The sequence below is a fragment of the Megalops cyprinoides genome, chromosome 17, assembly GCF_013368585.1.
Source record: "Megalops cyprinoides isolate fMegCyp1 chromosome 17, fMegCyp1.pri, whole genome shotgun sequence".
Taxonomy (NCBI): Eukaryota; Metazoa; Chordata; class Actinopteri; order Elopiformes; family Megalopidae; genus Megalops; species Megalops cyprinoides.
The window spans coordinates 20,578,907-20,605,633 of record NC_050599.1 but is presented as its reverse complement, the minus strand read 5'-3'; the positions used below and the strand labels follow the sequence as shown (position 1 = coordinate 20,605,633).

The 26,727-nt window shown below is 45.1% G+C and overlaps 1 protein-coding gene across 1 annotated transcript; it reads left to right on the top strand.

Annotated features, from left to right (window-relative positions):
- The first annotated feature begins 1,797 nt into the window (after positions 1-1,797).
- On the top strand, positions 1,798-24,585 carry LOC118792464 (protein GREB1-like). The gene is made up of 31 exons (XM_036550319.1): positions 1,798-1,969; positions 3,486-3,578; positions 4,502-4,678; positions 6,250-6,432; positions 9,274-9,315; positions 9,735-9,878; positions 10,536-10,658; positions 11,088-11,207; positions 11,654-11,839; positions 12,189-12,542; positions 12,788-12,916; positions 13,000-13,110; positions 13,522-13,719; positions 14,101-14,281; positions 14,656-14,839; positions 14,959-15,092; positions 15,552-15,891; positions 16,358-16,473; positions 16,793-16,992; positions 17,721-18,256; positions 18,346-18,448; positions 18,613-18,768; positions 19,149-19,285; positions 19,891-20,052; positions 20,156-20,360; positions 20,729-20,891; positions 21,826-22,050; positions 22,520-22,655; positions 23,175-23,375; positions 23,853-23,991; positions 24,422-24,585. Exons 1-31 carry the CDS (start codon positions 1,798-1,800, stop codon positions 24,583-24,585), a joined length of 5,514 nt encoding a protein of 1,837 aa, XP_036406212.1.
- Positions 24,586-26,727: the final 2,142 nt, after the last annotated feature.

The window sequence follows — 26,727 nt, the reverse complement described above, 5'->3', positions numbered from 1 at the left end:
TTTATCATCACCTGTGACGACATTAAGTACTTGAATTCAGTAGAATATTGACTGTCTTGGTAATGTGATTTGCCAGAGGCGTGGTCCCATAAGCAGCAGGAAGTTTCGGTTAACAGTGGATTTTACAGTTGGTTGGCTGTCGTGGGTGTCGTTCTGTCAGTTCTGTTCTGTTCTATTCTATGCTGGTTTTCCTGGGGAGTGGTTCAGCTGAAACAACCTGATACCCTCATGACAAAACCAGGCTCACAGACCCAGTTAGAGCAGCACCTGGTTTTTCACTCTAGTTTTTGTCATTCCAAGTGAACAGCAACTGAAAAACACTCATCCCATAACCCAGCAAGTGCTGCCGTGGTTACAAGTGGGCCAAGGGCAGGGCTTGATAATAGGAAGAAGGAAACATTGAGGTGAAGTTTTGGTGGGCATCCCATCGGGTGTAGCTACCTAATTAGCAATCGAGAGATGGCACTTCCAATCACTCCATTTGTGTTTATCAAAAATTTCATTCTTGTCATTCAAATATAGGTATTTCATTACCATATCCATTGGTGTCTGCAATAACCTTACTTTTATACTTATAACAAATAAAGAAGCTGTGTGGTAGACTCAAACCTCTTCTACGTACCAGGCAGAAATGTGCTATGGAGATGCACTGCAGTGTATTTGAGGATGGAATACATCTTTAATGAAAACCAGGCTGGTGTCCCGGTCACTGGGGCATGCCAGGGCAGACACATTGAGAAATGAGGAATGTCTCAGTGCTGAGGGGGCAGTCCATTTCAGTGCATTTTATTCAAGTACAGTGCGTCCCCTCAGACAGGTGTCATGTGACATGGCAATTTCTCAGCCTCGTGGGGCAGCAGTGTAGCATAGTTGTTTAGGAGCAGGCCTTGTGGCCAAAAGGTTGCCGGTTTGATTTCCCGTTGGGGCACTGCTGTTGTACCCTTGGGTAAGGTACTTAGCTCCAAATTGCCTCAGTAAATATCCAGATGTATAAATGCATAACATTGTACCTGATGTAAGCCGCTATGGGTAAGAGCGTCTGCTAAATGCCAATAAAAATGTAATAATGTGCCACGATATATACTCATACATATGTACAATGAATATATATTTACATACAATATACTGTATGTATGTAATGGAATACAAACATATAAACATATATATGTCTGTGTATACACACACATATATATGTGTGTGTATCTGTACATCAAAATATTGGAAGCATAATCTTAAGAGTCTATGAACTCACAAAAGAATTGCCTATTTTTCTCACCCATGGGTTCTGATGTGATCTGCATTATTTGAAAAAATCATTCAAGTACCTGATCCCAACTAGAGACAGCTGTGTCCCTCGCATGTCCCGTTATGTGTCTGTTCTCAGTGCCTTCCACAGCAGCCTGTGGTGGAACAGGAAGACAGAGGCCCAGACAGCCACAAAAGACAGTTTTATGACTGTTATCTGTCCTCATTCCCAGCCTTTAGAGAATCCTGTTCCTGATAACTGCTGTAAAAAAGGGGCTCTCCTTTGCTACTTCTCTGTGAAATGCAACTGCAGGAGACTTCCTGCCATTACACACAGCAGGGTGGGGAGGGGGCTGCTGCTCTCCTGTCTCCTCCCTCCCTCCCTCTTTCTCTCTATCTCTCTCTCTCACTCACTTGTGTCCATAGAGAGGCGGGCAGAGAGATGAAGAGGTTCTCTTGCGATTGCCTCCCTGCTTACGCTCGGAGTTTGAGGTCTCTCTGTGTCGGTGGAGTAATGAGGTGTGTGCCCTCTCCTTTGTGCTTCTGAGGAAGATGGGGAACTCGTACGCAGGGCAGCTGAAGACCACCCGCTTTGAGGAAGTGCTGCACAGCTCCATCGAGGCGTCCCTGCGCTCCAACAACGTGGTCCCGAGACCTGTGTTCACTCAGCTATACCTGGAGGCTGAGCATCTACCCCCCTCTCAGGAAGGTAGGAATGCTGCTGGTGGAGCCCCAGTCACACTCTCATGGGACATCTTTGTGTGGGTTCAGTTTACCCCTACTGTTATGTTTTCTCATGCATTTTAAGTTGCCATGGTTTATGAAATGTGACATTATTATTATTATTATTATTATTATTAGTAGTAGTAGTATTATTATTGTACCTTGAACATCAGTCCTATAAAGTTAATTTTGTACAGATACTTCAGGCAGCTTGCTTTTTATATAGTTGAATTGATTTTTAATGTGCCTTTAGTTTGAATTGTTGTGCGTACTAACAGGCAGTTTTACGCGTATAGTACATGGAGCACAGGTTACACTGACACTGAGTTACTTCTGGTACAAATACCTAATATTCTGTTTGAGTGACAAGTGTTGAAAGTGTTGAAGCCTTTGCCATTTCATTCACTTTCTGGGAGTAAGTTGCAGTGGATGGTTACTGACTACATTGCTCTCATGTGAGGAATAGACCCTCATTCCGCTTTATGTTACCGCATTGCATTTTACTACATATGTGACTATATGTACGTATGGAGGATTTCAGTGAATGTTTCTGCCAGCCATACCTGCCTGCTTATTCTGTAGCAGTGGTGGTTTTGATGTTTCCTTAATGAGCTATTCCCAACACAGATTTAGTGTCTGTCCTTGAAAGGACATCCTGTGTAAACATCAGCCTGGGCTTTTACCTGTTCTCATATGCAAATGAGCCATTAGATAATCTCTCATCTCTCATATGCTATCACAAAATCATCTGACTGAGAGGATCTCACTCTTGGAAAGAGCAGATTTGTCTGTGTTAATCCAGTCGGATCAGTTCATATTTTGCTGGCATTTTTTACAGGTAATAAACATAGAAATTGCAAGCATAGCTTTACTTTGTCACAAGCTTTGACATTATGTTTAACAGACATATACAGAAAGTATTTTGCTGAGGAGTGTGCTATGAACAGGATGTAGACTGTCTTTTATGTGTCAGTGTTGGATGTTGATGTCAGATAAATGGATTTGTTTTGAAAGGTCAAAGACCTAACGGTTTCAAGTTTCTAAGGTTTTGAGAGACTAAATGTTTAGACTCTGAACCTAGGAAATAGAGTAAAAGAGTGAATCACAAAGCCTGGTATTCCTATTCTGTCTCCCATAATCCATTTCAGTGGAAGAACTGTATTACACTGCTTCAAGAAAAAGCCTGGTCTTCTAATGTCAGACTGTGAACACTTGCATTTATATTGTGAATGTATACTGTGCTTTGAGTTTGCATTGTGGATCATGCTTGGTCTTTGATGTTGAATACGGAAGATGCTGTCAATGTAAGACCAAGTGATGCACATTCTGCTGTTGGGTACCTTGGGCAAGGTGGTTTCTCACCCGCAATTGCCTGAGTAATTATCCAGCTGTATAAATGGATAACGTGTAAAAATTGTAACCCAAGTAGGTCATTCTGGATAAGAGTGTCTACTAAATGACCATAATGTAATGTAATTTATTGTAATGGGTCCCTGCAGCTGGAAGACCTGAAAAAGGGGAGGAGGAAGAGGATGAGGGCGGGGAATCCAATAGCCCACCTCTGCCATATCACATGAAGCCAGCCCCAGAAGGCCGCTGCACTGCGGATGGTAAGACCGTGCTCCTGATATCTCATCCTCCTTTGAAGAGTGTGATAAAAATGCTCTAACCTTAACCCTGGAGGCAGAATTCGGGCTGCATTTCTGTTTGCCAAAAATTATCTTAAGAGAGACAGTTACAGTTCTGTTCTAAACTAAAAATGTCTTGAACTCCCTGGCTCTGGGACATCTAGATTTTCTCTTTCAGGTGGGGCTGGGCGATATAGCTGTCACGATATCGAATAGCTATTGTTAGCACAATAACAGCTATCCCCAGTATGTGGCATTAGTTTTCTTCCTGTATTTTTTTCCCTGTAGTCATACCTGATGCAGGAGGAGGTGCTCCAGTTTTCCGGGGGAAAAAACACCACTCGTATCTATTCAACGTTCATACCACAGCAACAGAACTATGTTGCTTTCATGTGTTAGATAGAAACACATGGCTACAACAATAAAGAGTGAAAACATATACTATGTGTTTTTCAAAGCTAATAGGTAGATTAACCAACATATAGATACAAGTGATATTTTTCTGCCCTGGAAGCATTTCAGTGAACTTTGGAGGTGTGCTCCCGCATCAGGTATGACTAAAGGGAAAAAAATACGGGAAGAAACGTAACGCCACATGCCGGGGATAGCTGTTATTGCGCTAAAAATAGCGGTTCGATATATCGCAATATAATATCGCCCAGCCCTACTTTCAGGGTTCACTTTTATGACCATAAGCACAATGCAGTGAATTAATTTCTATCTTTATTTTGAAACGTATAAATTCAAATGCAGACTGATTGTAAAGAGAGGTGATTTTTGGTTCTTGTATGTCAAATTCACAAGCCGCCACTGATCTCCAGGAAGCAGTACCATGTGAGGACAGCTAATTAATGTCTCTCTCTGGACAAAAGCTACAGAGCACTGAGTGTCTGCTGTTCTCTCAGGGTTCTGCCAGGCAGGGAAGGACCTGCGTCTGGCCTCCATCGGCAGTGGCACGGTGGAGGTCCCACCCGGGTTCCTGCTGGTGGGTGCCAGGTCCCCCGCCCTACCTGACCACATCCTGGTGTGCGCCGTGGACCGCACCTTCCTCCCGGACGAGAGAGGACGGAACGCACTTTTAGGTGAGGGCAGCCGTCCCGCCCACCTGCACGTGTTTGACACGCTCCCTGCAATCCCATAATGCATCCCTCCTTTCCTCACATGTAATTTAGATAACAGGGTGGCTAGCTATTTTTCCTCTAGTCCTGGTCATGACTGTCAATGCGAACGTGTTGAATTCTTGCCTTGCTCTATGAAGAAGGTGACATAGATCGATATGTTGCATTTGAATTGACCAAAAAATTTACAGTTCCCTGTGTTCTTCAACCCTTTTGCTACAAGTAAGAGAGCAACCTAACCAAGCTGAAGAAGAGAGGCTTGGTCCTCCTCCATTTTCAGGCGGATGGATCTGTCGTTAGCAGCTGTTGATTTGCTGCCATTAAAAAAAAGGAAAAAGGAGGCATAAAAAGCTGAGAATGTACCACAGGTCCACGAAGGGTCGCAGCCGTGACGGCAGCATTCACAAAGCCCGACGTGTTGCAGGAAATTTTTCAAAGCTGACATTTACTCCAGAGGAGTAGGCGGGTGTGATCTGATGGGGGAAAGTAATCTCTGAAAGGTTGCGGTGGAGTGGCTGTGGAGGGGGGGGCAGCTGTCACGAGAACGCGCTTGGCAGGTGTCGGAATAAAGCTGGGTCAGGACGCCCTGACCTGACTTCTCTGGACCCGCGTCTGTCATGCGGAGGTATCTAATTCGCTGGGTTGGGTTCTATGGCTTATTTATCCGCCTGAGCTGCCGTTCATGATGTCAGCCGGTGACTGTGGAAACGGGGTCCGCGGGGAGTTTTCTGAACAGGCGCCAGCGTGCAGCTCTAGGTGGGCAGGGTTTAATTTTTTTGGCTCTTTACAGTATTGACATTATGAATGGCTCTGTGTCTTATTAGGATCTGGGAGGGTGTAATTACAGGATTTGCGGAGCCAAAAGATAGAGATGAAAGCTAACTGGTGTGAAGAACGTACAGGCAGGGTTACACGCTTCTGTTTGATGCCACGGTCCACTGAAACAGTTGTTTCAGTGGAGCGGCTGCATTTGTATTGGTCATTTCACTTTGGTCATGTAAGTGCGAGTATTTCCGTGTGTTATGCCTTTTTGTTGCCAAAAATGAAGACATTGGGGTCTAGAGAATTGGATGGAATCACTTGTCGTTTATTGTACTGTAGGAATTTTACTTTATAATCACAATCACATAAGAGAATTTCCACAGGGAATAACTAAAGAATTTCATTGGAACATTTATCCGTTATTGCTAGTTTTACATTCATACACCAATTACTTAGTAAAATACTGGATTGGAAACTATTCAAATAGGTACAAATCATGTCAAAATTTGCGATAATTAAACCAATTCTTTGAAAGAGTACCCTGTGAAAGAGATTATTTCATTGCATGACCATTATAAGAGTGTTTACATGCCAGCCTACGCTGAAATGGAGCAATAAACTTGAAGAAATGTTACAAAAAAATGACTTAGTAAAACACACTGTAGTTGAAGGTTTATATTGTATTTCAAGCGCAGGAATTCCAGGTTGTGGTGATCTCCGTTATCACAGGATCCTGTACCTGTCGCTAAGGAGCCTTTCAACTCTATTCCCAGGGTTCTCAGGGAACTGCGTGGGCTGTGGAGAGAAGGGCTTCCGCTACTTCACCGAGTTCTGCAACCACATCAACCTGAAGCTCACCACCCAGCCAAAGAAGCAGAAGCACTTGCAGTACTACCTCTACAGGAACGCGCAGGGGGTGCTGGTCAAGGGACCGCCCATCTGCTGGAAGGGAGGAGGTAATGGATGCCTCTCTGTACCAAAGCTGAGCTCTCATCTACCCCCTTTCCACCAACGCAAACTAGGTGCTAGTACTGGGCTGGTGCTAGTGCCGGTTCCTAATTGCTTCAACTTGCGAACCTTCTAAGAACTGGTTTGCTTTTCCACGGGCTAGTGAGCCACCACAGAGCCACGTCATTACGTCACTGTATACGTCTGTATACGTCTCCTCTTTCCCACTAGCGCCAAACAACAACAACAAAAACATGAGAACAGTGCTTTAAAAAACAAACTTGTCCACTACACTTTATAAAATGTTAGCCTTTTGTGAAGCCAAATATTAAGTGACATTGGTAGGTGAGTCAATGGCAATGTTAGCAAGTAACATACTAACATTAGCTACTGTTACCAAGGTTATGGTAGCTGGCTAGCTATTTGTTGGTCAGCTAACATTACCCAAGCAAGCATGTCGAATGTAACATTGATGCGAGAAATTAGTAGCTATGCTTGCTTGGGTAATGTTAGCTGACCAACAACTAGCTAGCTAGCCATCAATGTTACGAACGTACCATTGATGTGAGAAATTAGTAGCTCGCTAAACAGCTAAGAAATACATAGCTGGCTGACAACAAGGCGAAACATTTGAGAAATAAAACTGGTTTTTCTTCTTTTTCTTTTTAGGCAGACTAGATGCTACACTCGCTCTGTTTTTTGTTTTTAAATGGCAGTCACAAAGTTTTAGTTGGTATTGTTGGTCATGATAATCCTGCCCCCAGCCCCTGACATAAGCAGTTCTTGGTCGTAGACCAGCAAAGTGTTTTCCTGGCCGAGAACTGGTTCTTTGGCTGTCGAAACGCGAAAAACCGGTTCGAGATTAAGCACCAGCTCCGAACCAGCCCTCAAGTTGCCTTGATGGAAAAGGGGTGTCACCAGCAATGGCCAGTGACACCCCCACTGTACAAACAAAGCCTTGCCTATTATAAGGGCTGTCACCGTTTCATTTATCACATACGTTTCTGTGGATATACTTACTTCCGTACTTTCATTTGGATAGAGTACAGAATAATTTGTATAGCACCTTATACAGTAAGCAGCCCAAACTGCTTCACATAAATGCAGATAAGAAAATAAGTAAAGGAACAGACACAATTGAGTAATAATTATAAAGTAAGCTCATAAAGAAAAAGAATTGGTAATACAAAGCAGTGTAGATTAAAAACAAGGTGAACACTAGATAAAATGCTAAATGTGAGAATGAAAATGTTTCTGTTCATTTTTATGCTCTACGCTCTCACATGATGATAGTCCAGAGTGATTTAAATGTTTTCCAAGTGCAGGACTTCGTCAACCTATTTTTTTTCATCTGCCAGTATTTTATGAAAATAGCATACCCTTCAAAATGACTCACTGTTTCTGTGGGAGAAATAAAAAGTATATTTCATAATTAGCAGTGCAGTGTGCTGTCAAGTTGCATGTGCTAATTTTAGACTGTTTGAAAGCTAAAGCAAGAGTGGCATTGTAAGGTTGTTGTTTTTTATTTAAATAGAAACCTGTAGGTTCAAGTGCTCGTAAATGTCAGATGTCCAGCCAATCAGAATTCTCTAGCTAGTAGATAAATATGCTTGCTTGTGACTGTAAGTGTAGTAATCATGTCAATCAGAAATATGAAAGTATAAGGCACTAAATTTACTCCCATAACAAAATTTTGAAGAACGTCTTTTGGTAATGACTGGTGGGACTTGCCGCAAGAGCTGGAACTGTGATGATTACAGGTCAACTGTGGGTTGGCCTGTATTCAGCCTCTAGGGAAGGCCTCCGTTCACACCTGGTCTGGGCCAGAGGTCGAGACAGAGGCCATAGAAACAAACCTGAGATTGCTCAAGTGTAGCCTGAAGCCACTGGTGGTCACTAATAGTGAACTTACTCCTCCTAAAATTGTTTGAAGTTACACGGGCCTAGGCATTCCTTAAGATTGAGTGCTCCTTATCAGGAAGTGATTTTGACAGGCAGGGGAAGGTATTGGAGATCAAAAACTGTGTGACTTAACAAGCTTTGTTCTTCTGCTTGCATTGATGTAGGCAGTGTGTATCTGGGGCAATTATACATCTGGGGTGCTCACACTCAACAAAACTCATCATCACCTAGTTAGTTGTATTAACAGCCATGAATATGCAAGCCATAGATAATTTTTTACAGTATAACATGCACTGCAAACTAAATATACAGTTATCTGGAGTAGAAACACAGTGGATTATTAAGAGCCAATGCTGAAGATGGTAAAACTATTGATGTGTACTGTCCATTTTTCATTTGAATTTTTCATTTTTCATTTTAATTGGATTAGCTATTACTGCTGGTTTGCTGGATAATGTCAGTTATAACTATCTGTTTTCACACGGCTAATAAATTACAGAGCCCTATCAATACATTACATTAGTAAGCTACTAAATACAGTACCTTGCATGCAATGCTGGTCTCAGTACATGCTCCTCATGCTCATCTTCTATTGGCTAGCGTACATGACTGTGGCTTCTAAACTCAACCAAACTATGTTAAGGTTTCATATTTCGATGTTCATTATATTATAGTCTTCATCTAAACTATATTCCTCTCCTTGTACTTCCTCTTGTTAATATGTGTACTATTATATTTCAGAGGTAAACCAATCAATGCAGTGATTGTGGTCATCAATCTCCGGCCATCAACACCACAACCAAGGAGATAAAAGAACAAAAAAGAGTGAAAATTAGAGAGAATAGATTTCATCAAAAGGTGTTTGTGGTTTACAGACAGCAGAGCAAGACACACTGCTTCTAACACCTCTGTGGGTCACATGACCTCGGATCCTCCCCTGCCTCCAGAGACCACGTCAGCCACAGGTCACCACACAGGTCACCACACAGGTACGCGTATGCTGCTTTGGACCGAGGTTCAAGCCACGGCCCTGACCAAACCTAGACCTGATGGTGGCCTTTTCGCAAGGTTAGCTAGTTCGCACAGTTGTTCTTGTATGTCATTTTTAGCATTAGCGACTTTGGGTATAATCTCGGCCAATGTATCTTCTGCATGCATTCATTCCTGTAATGCAGAATGAAACAGTGCAGGTCAGCTCAGCCTTCAGGCTGTATGACAGACCGCTTTTTTCAAATGACATGATTGCTGCAGTGAGAAAACAAACATGAGCTTGCAGCTCAACTTCAAATGTGTGGTCGCGTTGCATATCTCAGTGGGTGAACCTTAATGTGGTCCTGTAGCACACTCAAGCCCTTCATTCACCTCTTTGTGCGTGACAAGTTTTCTGACTGTGTGTCTGTGTTTCCAGCAGCTGGTGTCTCCCCAGAACCATTGGCTCCGTCTTATACACCAGGAGCCTCCCTGGCCAATGGCAAAGACTACTCTGTGACCCATCCTCCCTCGCACCAATCCAGTCAGACAGCCCATGTCCCAGGAAGAACGTCTGTCATAGGTACCCCTGTCCCACTTCGGCCTGCCCTTGCTTTTCAACCCTCAGGATAACCACGGCCCACCCCCTGGGGGGTTGATTAAAACCAAGCTAATTTAACGGCCCTGTCGCCACGGTGCCATTCCCACCCCCCACCCGAGTGACTTCACACTTCACTACAAGAGACGAGTCCCACTTTAACTGCTTAACTGCTTCAGGAAGAGCCCTCAGTATTGTCTGGGTTTTTTTACTGTCCCCTCTTTTAAAAAAGCCTTTCGTCTTTCATTATCCAGCGCTGGGTAAAGGTTTCCCGTCGGCTTTCTTTCCCTCCCCAGACCGCTGCATCAATAAAGCGCAGCTGTAAGGGCCCCCTCTGTGTCACTGCAGAATTAGAGACTTCCTTCCTGAAACGCTTTAGCTTCTAATTGTCATCTGCACTTTAACTTTTTTTCCCCTTACCTCCTGTTGCATAAGAACAGGGTTTTGTAATGTATACAGATTACTTTAGGATATTGTAGTTAATGCATTACCAAGTGTTTTTAGTGCATTTCCCATGTTAGGTTTGTTCAAGACCAGCATATGTAGATATGGGTATGTGTACGTATGTGTATATATATTTGCATGCATAAGATGCCATATTATTTGAAATGGCGTATTGAAGTAAAATGCATTACTCTGTAGGCACCATAGTAAACTCAGGACCCCCCAAGAAGAGACACAAGAGCTGGTCGTCGGACTCTGCAGCGGCCACAGAGTCCTCTAATAAGACCACCTCCTCCGCCACAGTCAATGACACAAAAGCAGGTATGAGCACATTAGCTAACAAGACAGTTAAAACAGATAGGAAAACAAATCCATGTTTGGAAGTTCCAGATTCACATACTGAAGTGGGCAAGTTTAGGACCTTTTCAAATTAAAATTTTTAATGAAAATGCAGTTGACGCTTGTGGGGAAAAATTAATAGCAAGCCTGTTGGTATCTGAAGCTCATCAAATGAAAAGTCTATTTATCTTCAAACTGTTTAAACTGTTTATTGTTTAAATTCATTATAACTCAGATGAGAAATGATAATGGAGCACATTTCAAACCAGAAGAAGGATTTAATCTAGATTTAGGCAAGGTTTGAGGTTTGTGTGTGTACTGCTTTTGCATTTCTGTTGTATATTTTTGAATGTGATGGATTTGTGTGTTTGTTGCCTATGGGAATCAGTGTATGTGTTTTTGCTTGTCCAGCAGATTATGGGCCCCCAACATTTATCTCGCAGGGGTCCTCCGTGCTGCCCCAGGGGGCGTCTGTCACAGTGCCGGATCACCTGTTGCACACCTGTAAACTACAGCCTGTCATTTTCAAAGGTACTAATAGACGCATGGGCTGTGTCTGTCATACTTTTGTGAAATTTCTTTAATTACTTTTGGTTCTCCCATAACTCAAACAATGTGTATTCAAAATACAAATTGTGCAGTCTCTTTGGGTATGCGGAATGAATTTTGTAAACTATGGAAATAGGGGAGATACAGAGTTAAAGATTAAAACTTAAGCTAAAATAATATTTAGAAGCATAATGGACCATGATGGAACCCTGTATTCTGTTTACATTTAATTGCACCCCTCAGAACCTTTACAAACTATACTCAGTCTTTAACTGTGTGAGATTCTCTTTCCATTCAGACTGAGAATTTGCCTTTGCATTCAACACGCTCTGTGGTCTTATGTGGAAACTATAAGTATACAGCTTTGCACCCCCTAGTGGACAGTCCATGAAACTGCAGGTATAACTCTTGTGCGTGGTTCCCTGCAGGCCATGGGGACCTGCCGCCCCTGTGTGGGAATGTGAGTGAGGTGATGGTGAGCTCCCTGCTGCAGTCCTGCTACAGAAGCTGCCAGTCCCTGCCCCGCGTGTACGAGCAGCATGGAGCCACACCCATCCAGCCCCTCTCCACCGAGATGCAGATCCTGCTGACCGTCTACTACCTGGTGCAGCTGGGTGAGTGACAGCAAATTAGTTGTCCACTTGCTGTCTTTTTTTCATTCCATTACATTACATTATATATCTGCCATTTAGCAGATGCTCTTATCCAGAGTGACTTACTGTACATAGGTTACAGTTTTTTTTACATGTTGATGTTGTTACATTTATACAGCTGGCTGTTTTTCAGTTAAGTACCTTGCCCGTGAGTACAACAGCAGTGCCCCTGCGGGGAATCAAACAGGCAAACTTTTGGTTATAAGTCCTGCTCCTTACCGCTATGATACACTGCTGCCTCACATTGGTTGCACTGTCAGCTGACCTCAGGACGGACATTTGATTGGTCGCTTCGTCTGCTCCGCTCCAGCCCCTGACCAGGTCCCGCTGATTCAAGACCTGGAGCAGATCTTCATGCGCTCCTGGCGCGAGTCGCACCTGATGGAGATCAGGCAGTACCAGCAGACCCCGGCCCACCCGCTGCCCACCCAGCCTCCCGGACCCGCCCAGCCCGTCAGCGCCACCCAGCTGCCCTGGCTGGCGAAGCTGGCCACCAGCTCCTGCGGGGACAGCGTGCTGGTGCTGGACACGCCCGGCTCGCTGGCCGAGGGGCTGACTGAGGCGTTCCGCCGGATGATGGACAGAGAGCTGGCCCACACCAACTACGTGGTCATCATCTGCACGTCCAAGGGGCGGGCCACAGAGTCCTGCGTGGTGGTGACAGGTGGGTGTGTGTGTGTGTGTGTGTGTGTGCGTGTGTATGCTAGATACTTAAAGTATTTGCCCAGTAACGTTCAGTGCAACATGAAATCGTTGCAACCCACAGACATTGTTGAGGGAATTTTTTCTCTTGGCCTTCATCGTGTGAGCAGTTTGTAAGTTGCAAATGAGACTCATTAGTATCTTAGCGCCTGACTGAGCTCAGTAACCCAGTGTTTGCTGCTGTGTTGTTCTACTGTTGTACCACAGGGTGGCGCCAGGCACGGGCTTTGGCTGAGAGCATGCTCACCCCCAGTGACAGCATGAAGGAGATCATTAATGAGCTGGCCGCAGGAAAGGAAGGAGAGCTGAAGGCTGTCCTTCGCACTCTGGGCCCAGGTAAGACTAGCGAAGACCCACAGGCAGGAAAAGAGGTGGGTGTGTAAGGCTTTTTGAGAAATAAAACTACTTTGCTTTGGCAGATGGTGATGTGGACACTTTGCTGGAGAAATCTGATCCGGAAAAGAACGCTCATTTGTCGCTGTCCAGCAGTCCAGAGTCCACAGAGGACACCTCCAAAGCCACATGCACAGGTGAGACTCATTCACCTGCTGGCATTCTATTCCACCAAAGACACTCTGAGCTAAAGGGAACAACGATAGAATTCACCTTGTGGATTGCTAGGACACCAGATACAATTTTCACCCTCCTGACGTACATCAAATAAAGTGTAGATATGAAGCCATAAAAAAGTTTAGTAGTAGTTTTTTCTCTGTCCAGATCCATCAAAAGTGATCTGAATAGCAGCAAGACCTGATTTGAGACTGATCCTTGTTAACCGTCTGGCCACATATCTGTCATTTTGTCTCTTGTAGTGCTCTGCGGGACAGGAACATGTCACAGTTAATAAGTGCAAGGTTTCTAAGTAGCATACAGTTGAAATGAGACGGTGTTCAGAAGCGCACTCAGCTGTGACTGACGGGTGTGGGGTCGTCCTCTCACAGAGTTTCAGGTGGCGTGGCACGAGGTGCGGCCCGTCCAGCTGGCAGTGGCCCGGAAGCTGCTGTCCCACGTGTGCGCCATCGCCGATTCCAGCACCCACAACCTGGACCTGGGCTCCTTCGACAAGGTGGAGTTCCTCATCTTCGTCCCGCCCTCCGAGGTCACCTTCCAGCAGATCGTCACGCACCTGTGGAACTCAGGTGGGCCTGCCGTCTCTCCACTCTCCTTTTCCAATCACACTGATTCACATGGTTGGGGTCAAGCGGTTATTGTACCACTGTATGTCTGATATTTACATGCATTCATCCATTCATTCATTACATGCATTTGGTTACGCTGTGACTTCATGTATACAGGTGAACTGTGAAAATGCAAAAACCCACAGAGCAAAGAATCTTCATCACTTAAGAAGAACAGCATTAGCTCCCTGCAGCCGCTGTTTTGGATTCAGTTGCTCATGCAGTGTTACAGACCAACCACATTATAAGGCCAGCCATAGCTTTCAGGTGAATCAGTGCTATAGCACCCCCTGGTGTGTGGGCTGAGCTCATGCACTGATCTCTGCTGGTGCTGTGCTGCAGGTATCTTGCGGGAGCTCTGCCTGGATGAGGAATGCCTGTCTCAGAAGGAAGCAGAGCAGTATGTGGTGAAGCTGGACCCAGAAGCCCCAGCCAAAATCAACAGCTTCATCCAGAACGCAAAGAGGAACCCCTACACTCTCTTCATCCTGGTCCATGACCACGCCCACTGGGACATTAACAAGTAAGCAGGGGGAAGGCTGGGAAGCTATTTTGCCAAGAATTTACCTTGATAAGAAATTAAAATTTACTACGAATAGGAAAAGGAGAACAGCTACTGTTTATTTCCTATTCAAGACATGATAATACCTTCATGTTGTTACCATACAAATATCAGGCTGATATTACACTGTCTTTAGTTTTTAAAAAATGCGGTACATTTTCAAAACTATTTGTAGCTGTCAAAGTTTATTGTATTCAGAGGCATCACACAGAATGGTGTGAAAGTGTAACAGAAATATTCTGCCAGTTTATATTTAAAATATTACCTCAGTCTGTCGTGTCTACTATGTTTGGGCATTCTGAATGATGTCACCATTGGCTCTCTGCAAGGTCCAGCGGAACGTTCTGTGGGGACGACTCCTGCTCGGGGCTGGTGGACTCCCTGCTGAACTGCCCTGAAGTTTGGGATGCCCCCAACATCCTGACCCTCCACGTCACCTCGTTCCCCTTCACCCTGCAGACGCAGTACACCCGAATCAGCCCCTACAACGAGGTCCACTGGCCCTCCGCCTTCAACAACGTGAGCTGCCAGCCGTCAATGTCATCTCACTGTCTGTTTGATAGGGATTCTGTGGCTTTGATTGTCTTTGTGTGACTTTGTGTAACAGTTTTTGTGACTGTCTGTCCTCTCATGGTCAGGACTTGGATCTGTACCATGAGAAGACCAAGTACTTTGGGGTGTCCGAGTTTTTGGATTCGACGCGCTCGGGTGGACAGGCCCTCCTCCGATACGACAGCTCCTTCGAGAACATGGCCTCCGCTCTGGGGGAAAGGTGACTGCCACTTCATGCCTGTGGCCCACACAATACATCCGTCAGACACAACACATCAAGGGCAGTCCTCTGAATGTTTTCACTAGTTTACCTTATCATTATCATTTAACATACATATCAGACCTGAGCTTGAACGTTGACATTTTTATTGTGAAAATCTGTACATATTGGAAAATTAACAGAAGGCGAAGGGCCCTTGTAATGTGCAATGAAAATTCTTTGGACGCCCAAAAAACAGTTTTCTGGGTTTCATTTCTTCAAAGACCCATATTTTAACCAGCAATCCAACACCAACACCAACTCTTACCTGTATGACATTTGTGCAGTAGGTAAATGCTTTAACAGATACATGGAGTTACCCTCAGGGCATTACAGTGGTGTTATGTGAACGCCTACATTCGCTCATTCAGAACGTCCGAACTTTGACGCCCCCTCCTGTCTCGCTGCCCCTCCCCCCAGGTTTCCCAAGCTGCACAGCGCCGTGATCCGGACGCACGTCCTGATCCGGCACTACACGCTGGCGCTGATGGTGGTGTCGGGCCGCGCCCAGCTGCAGAAGCACACGTCGGCCGAGACGCTGGAGATCGTGCGGGGCCTGGTGCGCTCGGCCCGCCGCTGCCCCGGCCGGCACGGCCACATGGTGCTGCTGCGGGTGCCCTCCCTCCCCCTGGCCTCGGTGGCCTACCAGCGGCTGCGGCAGGCGCGCGAGAGCGTGGGCCTGCAGGACCTGTTCGAGATCGTCCTGGGCGACCCCAGCTCCGCCCTGTCCGTCAGCGAGCCCTTCCTCCGCCAGCTCAAGGTGCCTGAGAGTTCATCTCTGATTTTCTCTTTGTTTGTTTGTTGAATTTATGATCTCAAAAGTGAATTTGTTGTAACTATATATAAATATATGTATTTTTGGTTCCTGTTCATTTGTAGTTAAGACAAAATTAACTGTTATCTGCAGTCATTTACCACTATAACACACCCATTTGGTGCGGTAGCTCAAATTATGTAAAGATAATTTATTCCAGAATTAGCCTGAAAGAGGTTGTGTAAGGATAACTATGGTCATATTTTTTTCTAAACAACATGATAGATTTTGTAATATTAATTCCATGTATTATTATTCAATCACTTCATTAGGGGTGTGAAATATATGGGCATGCCTTTGCATTAGGAAAATACATTATATGTTTTCTTTGAATGCTTTTAATTTAGCTTTAATTTTGTGACTGGGTGTCCTCCCAGTTTAGAGCATTGATCCTATTGTTCTTCTCCTCCAGATGTGGCTAAAGATCCAGGACTCAGACTGGACTCCTCGAACCTACCTGGAACTGGAGGCTCTGCCCTGTATCCTGATATTCACTGGCATGGACCCGCGAGGGGAGTCGCTGCCCAGGTCAGCCTAGTTCTGATCCAAAAACTCCTGCAGTCAGTGCACTGAGTAATGCAGTTCTCTTTATGTAACCAGAGTTGTGCCCAGTCACAGGAAACAGACATGTGCATTTGACATTTTGAAATGTGCATTTGAAATATTTTAAATGAAGTTTCACAGTACAAAATATTACTTCACATTCACTTTAAAGTCTCACTTCACAAATATGAGCTCTGTCAGGAAGCAGATACCTTGATCCAGTCTTGCAATATTCCATTTAGTGTTTGATAAAACCTGCCTTCTCCAGTGATTTACTCAGAAATTTTATTGCCCCTCCTGCCAGGTCTCTGAAGTACTGTGACCTGCGCCTGATTGGCTCCTCCCACTACCTGCGGACCGCCCTGGAGCAAGAGCTGGGGCTGGCAGCGTACCTGGTGAGGGTGGAGCCAGGGGGGAACCGGGCGGCGGTCAGCGACCTGTCTGAGAGCGACCCTGAGAAGCTCAGCGGAACTGACAACGAGGAGGAGGAGGTGGTGGTGGACAGTGAGTACCTGCCCCTGCTCACAGGACAGGGAAACCCCATACTTCACTTTCAGACTGGGAGCTGAGGGCAACTGTAGAGAAACTGAGGCAATTGTAGGTTAAGCACCTTGCCCAAGGGTACAGCAGCAGTGCCCCAGCAGGGAATCGAACCAACGATGAACTTTTTTGGTTATGGGTCCTGCTCCTTAACCACTATGCAACACTGCTGCCCTAATTCCTAACTCACTGTCAGCAAGTGAAAATGATCTTCGCAAATCATGAATTAAAGTGAAAACAATCTCGTCAAATCACATTTTGTGTTTCCTTACAGCACCTGGTCCAGTGAAGAGGAGCCCCACACAGCGACAGAGGTCTTTCTCCCATGAGTCAGCTGCTTCCTCTCTGTCCTCCAAAACCTCAGGTAAGACAAGAGAACTGACAAACTCCATTAGACCTATGTTAGCGTTATTAGCATGGGCTGAACTCCTGGATGACCTTGATAAACATAAATACATAAATACAGAAATAACAAGAACAAAATGCATTTAGTATAACACATTTTACAACCAAGGTTGTTTCAAAGTGCTGTTCAGGGACATTCTAGAGGGACTCAAAAAAACAAAAAACCCATGAGCCAGTCTGGGAAAACTTTTTTCAAACACTTTTTTTTGAAACCCCTGAAAAATATTAAAATACAAAAATAAATACTACACATATTTCTACTACACTCTCTCCTGTGCACCCAGCAGTGAGCTGTGACCAGACTAGTCCCCCTGCACCCCCTGCCCACGCCCCCCAACCGGACACTAGCGTCCCAGACCCGGACAGGTGCTGCCCGCCCCAGGACCGTAGAGCATCCGGCAGGGACGGAGAGGACCCCTCTGACCCCCCCCAGAGCCACCGCCGGCTGTCCAAGTCCACCTCACCCGGCTCCTCCTCCACCCGGACGTCGGCGGCGTCCCACGCAGGCCAGCAGCCCTGCCCCTGGGCCCGCGGTGTTAACCGGCCGCCCGTGGTCTTCCTGCCCAAGGCGGTGTACGACGTCCTGGCCTCAGATGACGGCGGCGGGCTGCCCAAGTCGGCCTCCTTCCTGCCGCACGCCGACGTGGAGTGGGCCAGCTCCTTCCGCCCGCTGCTCAGCAAGATCATGACCTGCACCGAGCAGTCGCTCTACTACCGCCAGTGGACTGTGCCCGGGCCACGCCACATGGACAGCGCCAACCGCGCGGCGGGCCGCGCCAACAACTTCCACCCCCGCCGGCTGCTGCTCAGTGGGCCCCCACAGGTACACCCCCAAAAACATCTCCGGGCTTAAACACAACTCCATAATACCACATAATGCATGCATTTCTAACAGTGTTTTTTCACCTGCAGGTCGGGAAGACAGGGGCTTACCTACAGTTCCTAGGGATTCTATCACGGATGCTAATTCGCCTGATGGAGGTTGATGTCTACGATGAAGAGGAGATAAACTTAAGTAAGTTACTGGTGCACTGAATCTCATTTGTTTAGTCTGTTGTTTTCCATTTTATACACATTTATAGCAAATGTATATTATCTACCAGGTCTTTCGGTTAATCGGAATGAGTCATCTTGCTTTGAGTACGATGTGTTTGTGTGTTTGCTTGTTCATTTCAACAGGCATGCAGATGGACTCGGTGCAGTATCACCAGATGGACGCACTGTGGCCAAACACAGAGGTGTTCAGAACCATGCCGTTTGACTACATGGTCCATGACCCCAAACACGAGGACATCAGCCCTGTATATTCACCAGAGCTCACTCAGAGGCAGGAAGGTTAGCAATTGAGATCACCTGAGTTCAACTGTGTTCAAAACTTCAAACTTGTTCAAAACAAGTCTTTGATAATATAGGAATAAGGCAATTAAGGTCTGTCTCAATGCGAAAACATTTTGTGAAAAGTGATGAATGAAGACCAGCATGGATAAATGTGTTAACCAAAAAGCATTACGTGTGTGTAAAATGCAGACTCGATTTCAGCAGGAAGTAAGCATTTTCATGGGCCCTGATGCCCTTTGCATTGCTGGGTTTAATTATGAATGGTGAATTATGAATGAGCCTGTTTTTAGCAGGCCTGAGCTGAGTGGCACACAGGTGTGATTAGACCCCAGAGAGACCCCCACTGCACATCTCTTATCCGCTGTCCCTGTGTGCAGGAAGCTCCAGGCAGCGGGACGATGTTTACCTGCGGCGACGCACCACCAGGATAAAGCTCTCCAAATACGCAGCATACAACACCTACCACCACTGCGAGCAGTGCCACCAGTACATGGGCTTCAACCCTAGATACCAGGTGAGATACACGCACGCATGCACGCACGCACAACACACATGCACATAAATGCACAAATGATAACATGAAAAATTTTATCATTTAAGCCGCACTGATTAAGAGCATATGCCAATGTAGTATAGTGTAATGATGAGTGACAGCTGAATTTCAGTGTTGTGTTTGGTGAGCTCCAGCTGAATTTCAGTCCTGTGTTTGGTGAGCTCCAGCTGAATTTCAGTCCTGTGTTTGGTGAGCTCCAGCTGAATTTCAGTCCTGTGTTTGGTGAGCTCCAGCTGAATTTCAGTCCTGTGTTTGGTGAGCTCCAGCTGAATTTCAATGCTGTGTTTGGTGAGCTCCAGTTGAACTTAAGTGTCGTGTTTGGTGAGCTCCAGTTGAATTTAGGTACCGTGTTTGGTGAGCTCCAGTTGAATTTAGGTGCCCTGTTTGGTGAGCTCCAGTTGAATTTAGGTGCCCTGCTTTGTGAGCTCCAGTTAAATTTAGGTGCCTTGTTTGGTGAGTTCCAGTTGAATTTAGGTGCCGCGTTTGGTGAGCTCCAGCTGAATTTCAGTGCTGTGTTTTGTGAGCTCCAGCTAAATATAGGTGCTGTGCTGTGTCTCCCTCCCCAGCTGTACGAGTCCACGCTCCACGCCTTCACCTTCACCCACCTGCTGCTGGGCCGCGAGATCCAGCTCTACTTCATCATCCCCAAGTCCAAGGAGCAGTACTTCTCCTTCAGCCATCCCGGGGGTCAGCTGGAGAGCATGCGGCTGCCCCTGTGCTCCGAGGGGGTACGACCCTTACGAAGCTTTGCCACAGTACAAATGGCTTGATCTCCAGTCTGCGTAGGATTTAACAGTCCCTTCTACTCCCCCCCATCCCACCATCCCACAGAACCCTGACTGCATCAAGAGCCCCATCTTCACCCCGACGACAGGGCGTCACGAACACGGCCTGTTCAACCTCTACCACGCCATGGACGGCGCCGCACACCTCCACATATTGGTTATCAAGGAGTACGAGATGGCCGTCTACAAGAAGTACTGGCCCAACCACATCATGCTGGTGCTGCCCACTATCTTCAATGGAGCCGGCATAGGTACGCAGCTGTATTTTTCTGTACACATTCTGTGGTGCTTTTGTGTGGTAGGGGCTACTTTGTGCAGTGATGATAGAGTAATGTACAAAAATGGTCCTGAATCAGGGCCGTGAAAAAGTAGCTGTATTTTCCAGGGATTTATTTGCTGATGTTAAAATGTCAAGACGTACATCCCAAATTATTCTTTTTGACGGGGATGCCATTCTGGAGAATGTTCACCTCCCACAGAATTATCTTCCTCCAGTTTCTGCCCAGCCAATTAATTTTTTTTTGAAGGTGTCAGCATTCAGCAGCAGCACTCAGCTTTGAGCCCTCCCGCACCCTGCCGTGACCTCTGACCTTTCTGTGTGACCCCCCCACCTTTACAGGTGCGGCCCACTTCCTGATCAAAGAGCTGTCCTACCACAACCTGGAGCTGGAGCGCAGCCGGCGGGTGGAGCAGGGCAGCCAGCCGCAGGACGTGTGGCCCTTCATCATCCTGGCCGAGGACTCCTGTGTCATGTGGAACTCGGTGGACGTGGACACCCAGAGGTGACGCTCTCCCCCTCCGCACTCCAGAGCCATTTTTAATGTGCCTCTTGACCAGGCAGACAGTGGTAAAATTGAACAATCAACGTGGTTTATAATTTTACAGCTCTAATACAGCTAACTATATTGATTGTACAGCATACTATGAAAAGTGAAAGCCCATACATCACATATTGTACTGTGGATAGTGAAGTTTTTTTTTTTTTTTTTTTTTTTTTTTTAATCAGTATAATAAGGCAGCTGTTTTATCCTGGTGGGATTTAGTGTGGTGTACTTAGCATATTAATACTGTGCTGCACACCTGCAACATGCACCAGGATTTTTTGTGAACAAATATTTATCTGGTTTCTTTTGTTTTAACGCACTAGGTTTTAATTAGATTTGCATGTCCAAAAACACATCATAGCTGCATGTCCAATTCATCAATTCAATTCATATTTCACATATTGTCCTGTTGGATGGGTACTTCTCCTATTTGAAGCAGTTTGAGTGCAAGCTTGAAGCCATATTTAGGAATAGCTAATGGTTTTTAGTCTTTATATAGCAACATCTTATGTTAGTTTTAATTTAAAAAGTGAATTGGATGAACAAAATCAAATAGAAAGTCTATTCAGGCTTTGACTCATATTTGTTACTGAATTCTCAGTGAGCTTTATTTTAACAATTAAGTCAGAACAAAAAATGATAAGCAAAAAAGGGCAAGAAATCTGAAGTTACTATTTCCCTCAGATATTGCATTTGCCTGAAGTTAACTACATATGGATTAATGAGAATATAAGTTTATATATACATACATGCTGATATTACTTAAATGTATGTTCTGAAAATATTGCCTAGCCTGAGTGGAAGTATGGTTAGAGTTCCGCCTGTTAAAAAATTTGAAAGTACTAACTGTCCTCCTGACTTCTGGTCCTTCTGCCGTGGTCCTCCTGACCAGTGGTGGCACTGCGACGGTGGAGAGGAACGTGTCTCTGAAGCAGGTGCTTCAGCACATGGAGTCGTCCCCGGACGTGACGCAGTACGGCCTGTGCGGGCTCAGGAAGTGGTCGAGCCGGGGTGGCCGGCGGGGCCAGAACTGGGAGCCCTTCTCCCGAGGACACCTGCATGACTTCCTCCTGCTCAATGTGGACCTCACCCAGAACGTCCAGTACAACCAGAACAGGTGAGCTAAGGGCTCTATGATTGTACGTCTCAAAGCTTCATTGCCTGTTAGTCGGTGGGGAAAGACAAATGTGGCCATATTGTGCCAGTAACGACGGGCCACAAATGATGTTTTTTAAAGTGTTTATTTGATTGAATTTACCCAGGCATTTACACTTTCAGTCATCTACCCTCTGTCTTTATAAACACATAACCATGTGTTTTCATAATTCATAATATTTTTTGATGAATTCTGAGATATTTGTCTTCCATTGTTTATTATTGTATATACTACATGTTGTGTTGCATTTGATATGATACGATACATAACTTTTTATTAATGCATGTGTTGTACTGTCAGTAACCCGGGGTAAAAGTACTTGCTAAAGCATATGATAAAAAAAACATATGTGATGAATTCTGTCTATTATTATTACTACAAAAATGAAGTTTAGTAATTTCTATTGTATTCCTTGCTGGTCCTGGGTCAGGTTCACATGTGACGATGTGGACTTCAACCTGCGGGTCCACAGCTCCGGGCTGCTCATCTGCCGCTTCAACAACTTCAGCGTGATGAAGAAGCAGATCGCCATCGGGGGACACCGCACCTTCATCATCAAGACCAAGGTCAGGAGCCCCCCTGCGTTCCCCCCGCCGGCGCCTCCCACAGCCCCTTCAAACGCATGCCCTTCAAAGCCAGAGCCAGCTTAAGCAGGACGCACTCATTTTCACAGTGCTGATCACGTTAACATTTCACAAGGTCCCCTCATCCCATGGGCACTAGAGCTTATTAATTACAGCGGGGGGGGGAAGAGGGTGTTCTCTTTGGATTTCAGGATTATTAAAACCATAAGTACAGTTCTTTTTAATGTATGTTTTATTATATCCATGCAGTTACTAGTTTAAGGATTTAGACCTTGCTGCTGTTGTCTGAGTATAGGTAAAAAGTACTTTTAACATACCTTTGCAACTATGTTACATGGGTACTAATGTATGTGCTGCTAAATGACATTACTTAAGCATGGCACACATCATTTTAAATGATCTGTAATAGTAAATGGTCCATTTCACGGTATGAGTGGAAGAAGCGGTCAGGAGCTGTGGTAGCGATCGGTGTGCTGACCGTAGCGTCTCCCATGGCTCCAGGCGACGGACGTGCCCACCACAGTCCCGCCGTCCCAGTACGTCTGCGCCCCAGACAGCAAGCACCCCTTCCTGGCCGCGCCGGCGCAGCTGCTGCTGGAGAAGTACCTGCAGCACAGCAGCCAGCACCTGTTCCCCCTGGGCTCCCGCAACTTCAGCCACCCGGTGCTGTCCGTCGACTGCTACCTCAACCTGGGCCCGGAGGTACGGCGCCGCCCCCGGAGGAGCTCTGTGCAGAACTGCCGCTGTCCAAAAGGACAGAATCACCGCTGAGAGAATGCTAGCTCCTTAGATTAGCAGTATCGTCCAAGTAGAAGACAGTCAGTGATGTGCAACTCGGTATTTCCTTGTTCAGAACAGGGCACTTCTCCCCCCTGCTTATAGCTTGTTAGGCACAGGTACATTAGAGACAGTCTCACTTAAGAAGAAATGGCATCTCAGTGTGTTATGTAGCATAAAAATAAATATAATAAATAGATTTGAAATATATGTCAAAAAAACTAATTGTATCTGTTATTGACAGTGTTTAACATACAATTGTGTGTATACTGGTTAATATATTTTACAACATTTTATATATGAGTGAAGTACCTTTTTTGATTATTGCATGTTATTTCTTCACAAGATGTCACATATTCTATGGTAATGGTGCGTGTGTGTGTGTGTGTGTGTGTGGCGCAGGTGGTGGTGTGCTACGTCAGCTCCAGGCCTCACTCCATCAACATCAGCACGGCCGAGCTGCTCTTCAGTGGCCTCCTGCTCTACTTCTGCGACTCCTTCGTCACCGCCGGCTTCCTCAAGAAGTTCCACTTCCTCAAAGGTAAGCAGCTTCCGTCCCGCCTGCACCTCATGATACATCAGTATGTGGTCCAACACCACATCCAGATTATAAAAGAATATATCATTATCATTTCAAATCAGAGAGCACACTACACCAATTATACATTAATCTTATATCATGTATCAGTTGTCTGCATGTGTCCTGTCACTTGCAGTGTCTCCTACAGCATAGAAATTCAACTGTGTTCAAGAAAATCTTATCTTATGACAACTTGATACTTTATAACAAGGCAGAGAACTGATGTTTTTAAACAAGTAACCCTTATTTTGAATTTTAAACATGTCTTGTTTCTTGACAAATTGAGCTTACACACACATACACCCATATAGCTACGTGTATTTTGTGGGTGTGGCCACGCTCTATGACGGACAGGTTGGTGAAGGTGCTGTGCGGTCTGACCCATATGCAGGTGCTACGCTGTGCGTGATCTGCCCGGACCGAAGCTCGCTGCGCCAGACGGTGGTGCGGCTGGAGCTGGAGGACGAGTGGAGGCTCCGCCTCCGCGACGAGTTCCAGACCGCCAATGCCAAGGAGGACCGGCCCCTCTTCTTCCTCACGGGCAAACACGTGTGAGCGGGCGCGGCCAAACTCCGCTCCGCCGCAACAATAACGGCATCAGACCCTTCCAATCTTTTCTCTTCATGAAGGAGGGTCTTTTGTACTGACTTTTTTAAAGGTCTGTTTAAAAGTGCTATATGTATACATACCAAAGCCATTGTGTGAATGGTGAATGGGGATGGGGATATTTGTTCCCGCAGGGGAATGAACTCAAAGAGGATTTCAAGCTTACATGGGTGAATCAGCAGAAACTGTAAGGAAGGTGTAGCCTGAACATTTAAGCAGAAGCGGAATCAGAAACTTTTCAGCATAACTATAACACACATTATTGTGCCAGTGGCAAAACTGTCCTTGTTGACAAAAGGAGAGCCACCTTCACCTTGCATTGTGTATTAACCACATAATATATTAACGCAGCATATTTAATTATTTACACTGGCAAATAAATTCACTCTTCTTTTCAGTGCTAATAAAAACCATGTACTGAACAGTTCAAGTAGAGTCTTTTAGCTGTATTGAGTTTTGCTTGATTATAATGCACAAAATACTGCAGGCATATTAATCAGATTCAATTTTACATTTTAACCACAAATACCAGCTGCCAACTGGTGCGTAGGCTGTGCTTTCAAAGTTTAGCTATTCATTGCTGCACATTAGGTTACATGCACTTGTGCAGTACTGTATCTGATAGTTGTGTATATATATCATAACTCTGCCAAGAGTCATTTTTTATTTAAAAGTGAGTGTTATGGATGTATTTTATGTACATCATCGGACTGTAGAAAGCAATGGCAAAGCAAAAATATTTTTGCACCGCTTTGTGATATGTGTATATAGTAAAATAACTGAGTTGTAAATGGCAGACGATATTTTTTGTGTCATGTACAAAGCTGAGACATCATTGTGTGAGATGTACTGTCTGGTTATGTTTTTGTTTATTATTTTTATATTTCCCCTGTTTAGGTACAGGAGAGAGGTTTTCTGTTGCAATCCCAGTATTGTTTTTTAAACTAAACTGTATATGCATATATAAAATATGTTAAAAGTAACTAACAGAGTGCTGCCTTTTTTGTTTTATATGTTCCCTTCTGTTATTATCTGAGCACAGCTCATATCCTTTTGTGGTGAAGGCATGATTGAGTTAAGGGTACCACTTTTAAACTGCTCACTTAATGTGTAATGCTATTGACGTGTGTAATGCTAGTGACATTCATACAAATTAGATCCTTTGAGTTATGCATGACGAAGTGCATTTAGAGTTGCAATGGGGTCATACAAAGGAAAGTTGGGAAGGGTTGTGCTATTGCGTCAGCTTCCCTGCCAGCGTATCACTCCAAGTAAGAGCGTGCATACCAGATGTGATTGTGTGCATGTGATCACAGAACTATAATTGTATATAGGAGTTATAAATAATAATGGAGTATATCCACTGAACCATTCAGTCTCAGCTGATGATATTGAGTAGGTATGCCTGGCAGGTGATGGAAACAGTTGTTTTGTGTTCTTCAGCCAGAATTGTGGCTTTCACATCAATAGAGGGCGCTAGTGCTCCTTCTTCACAGCTGTATACAGTCTGCATCAGGAATGGTGCTCCTTCGTCAGGAGTGCTTCAGATCTACACAAGTTCAGTCTCATTGACCTGAACTTAAATGTTGCACCTTGGCAATATTCTGATTTAGACAAACCCAGATTTACTGAGAATAGTACGTTGTTGTAAACAAAACCAGTGGGCATTTACAAGTTCGCAATATCATTGTTGCCCACCGGGGGACTGAGTTATGCTGTAGAAACGAATTGTGCAGCAGCCAAACTAAATTAACTGTTCCAGAATATAGCGTCAAGTAATACTGACAGTAGTAAGAATGGGTAGGATAGTGAAACGACACTATGACAGACAGCTGGACAGACACGTGGAAGACTCTGGAATAGAGAGGCAGTGGTGGAGAAGGAGTATAAGGTTGTTTCAGTGTCATCTTACAGGATTTGGGAGGCGTCTAAAGGAGTCCTAACCACATAAGCTAGGGCTCTCTTTGATATATATTAGTTAAATCAGTATGTATGTTTAGGAAATCATTCAGAAATGATACAGTTTACCAGCAATTCATCATTTCAGTGAAATATTTCTTGCTCTTTGATTCTGGGGAATTCCATCATGTG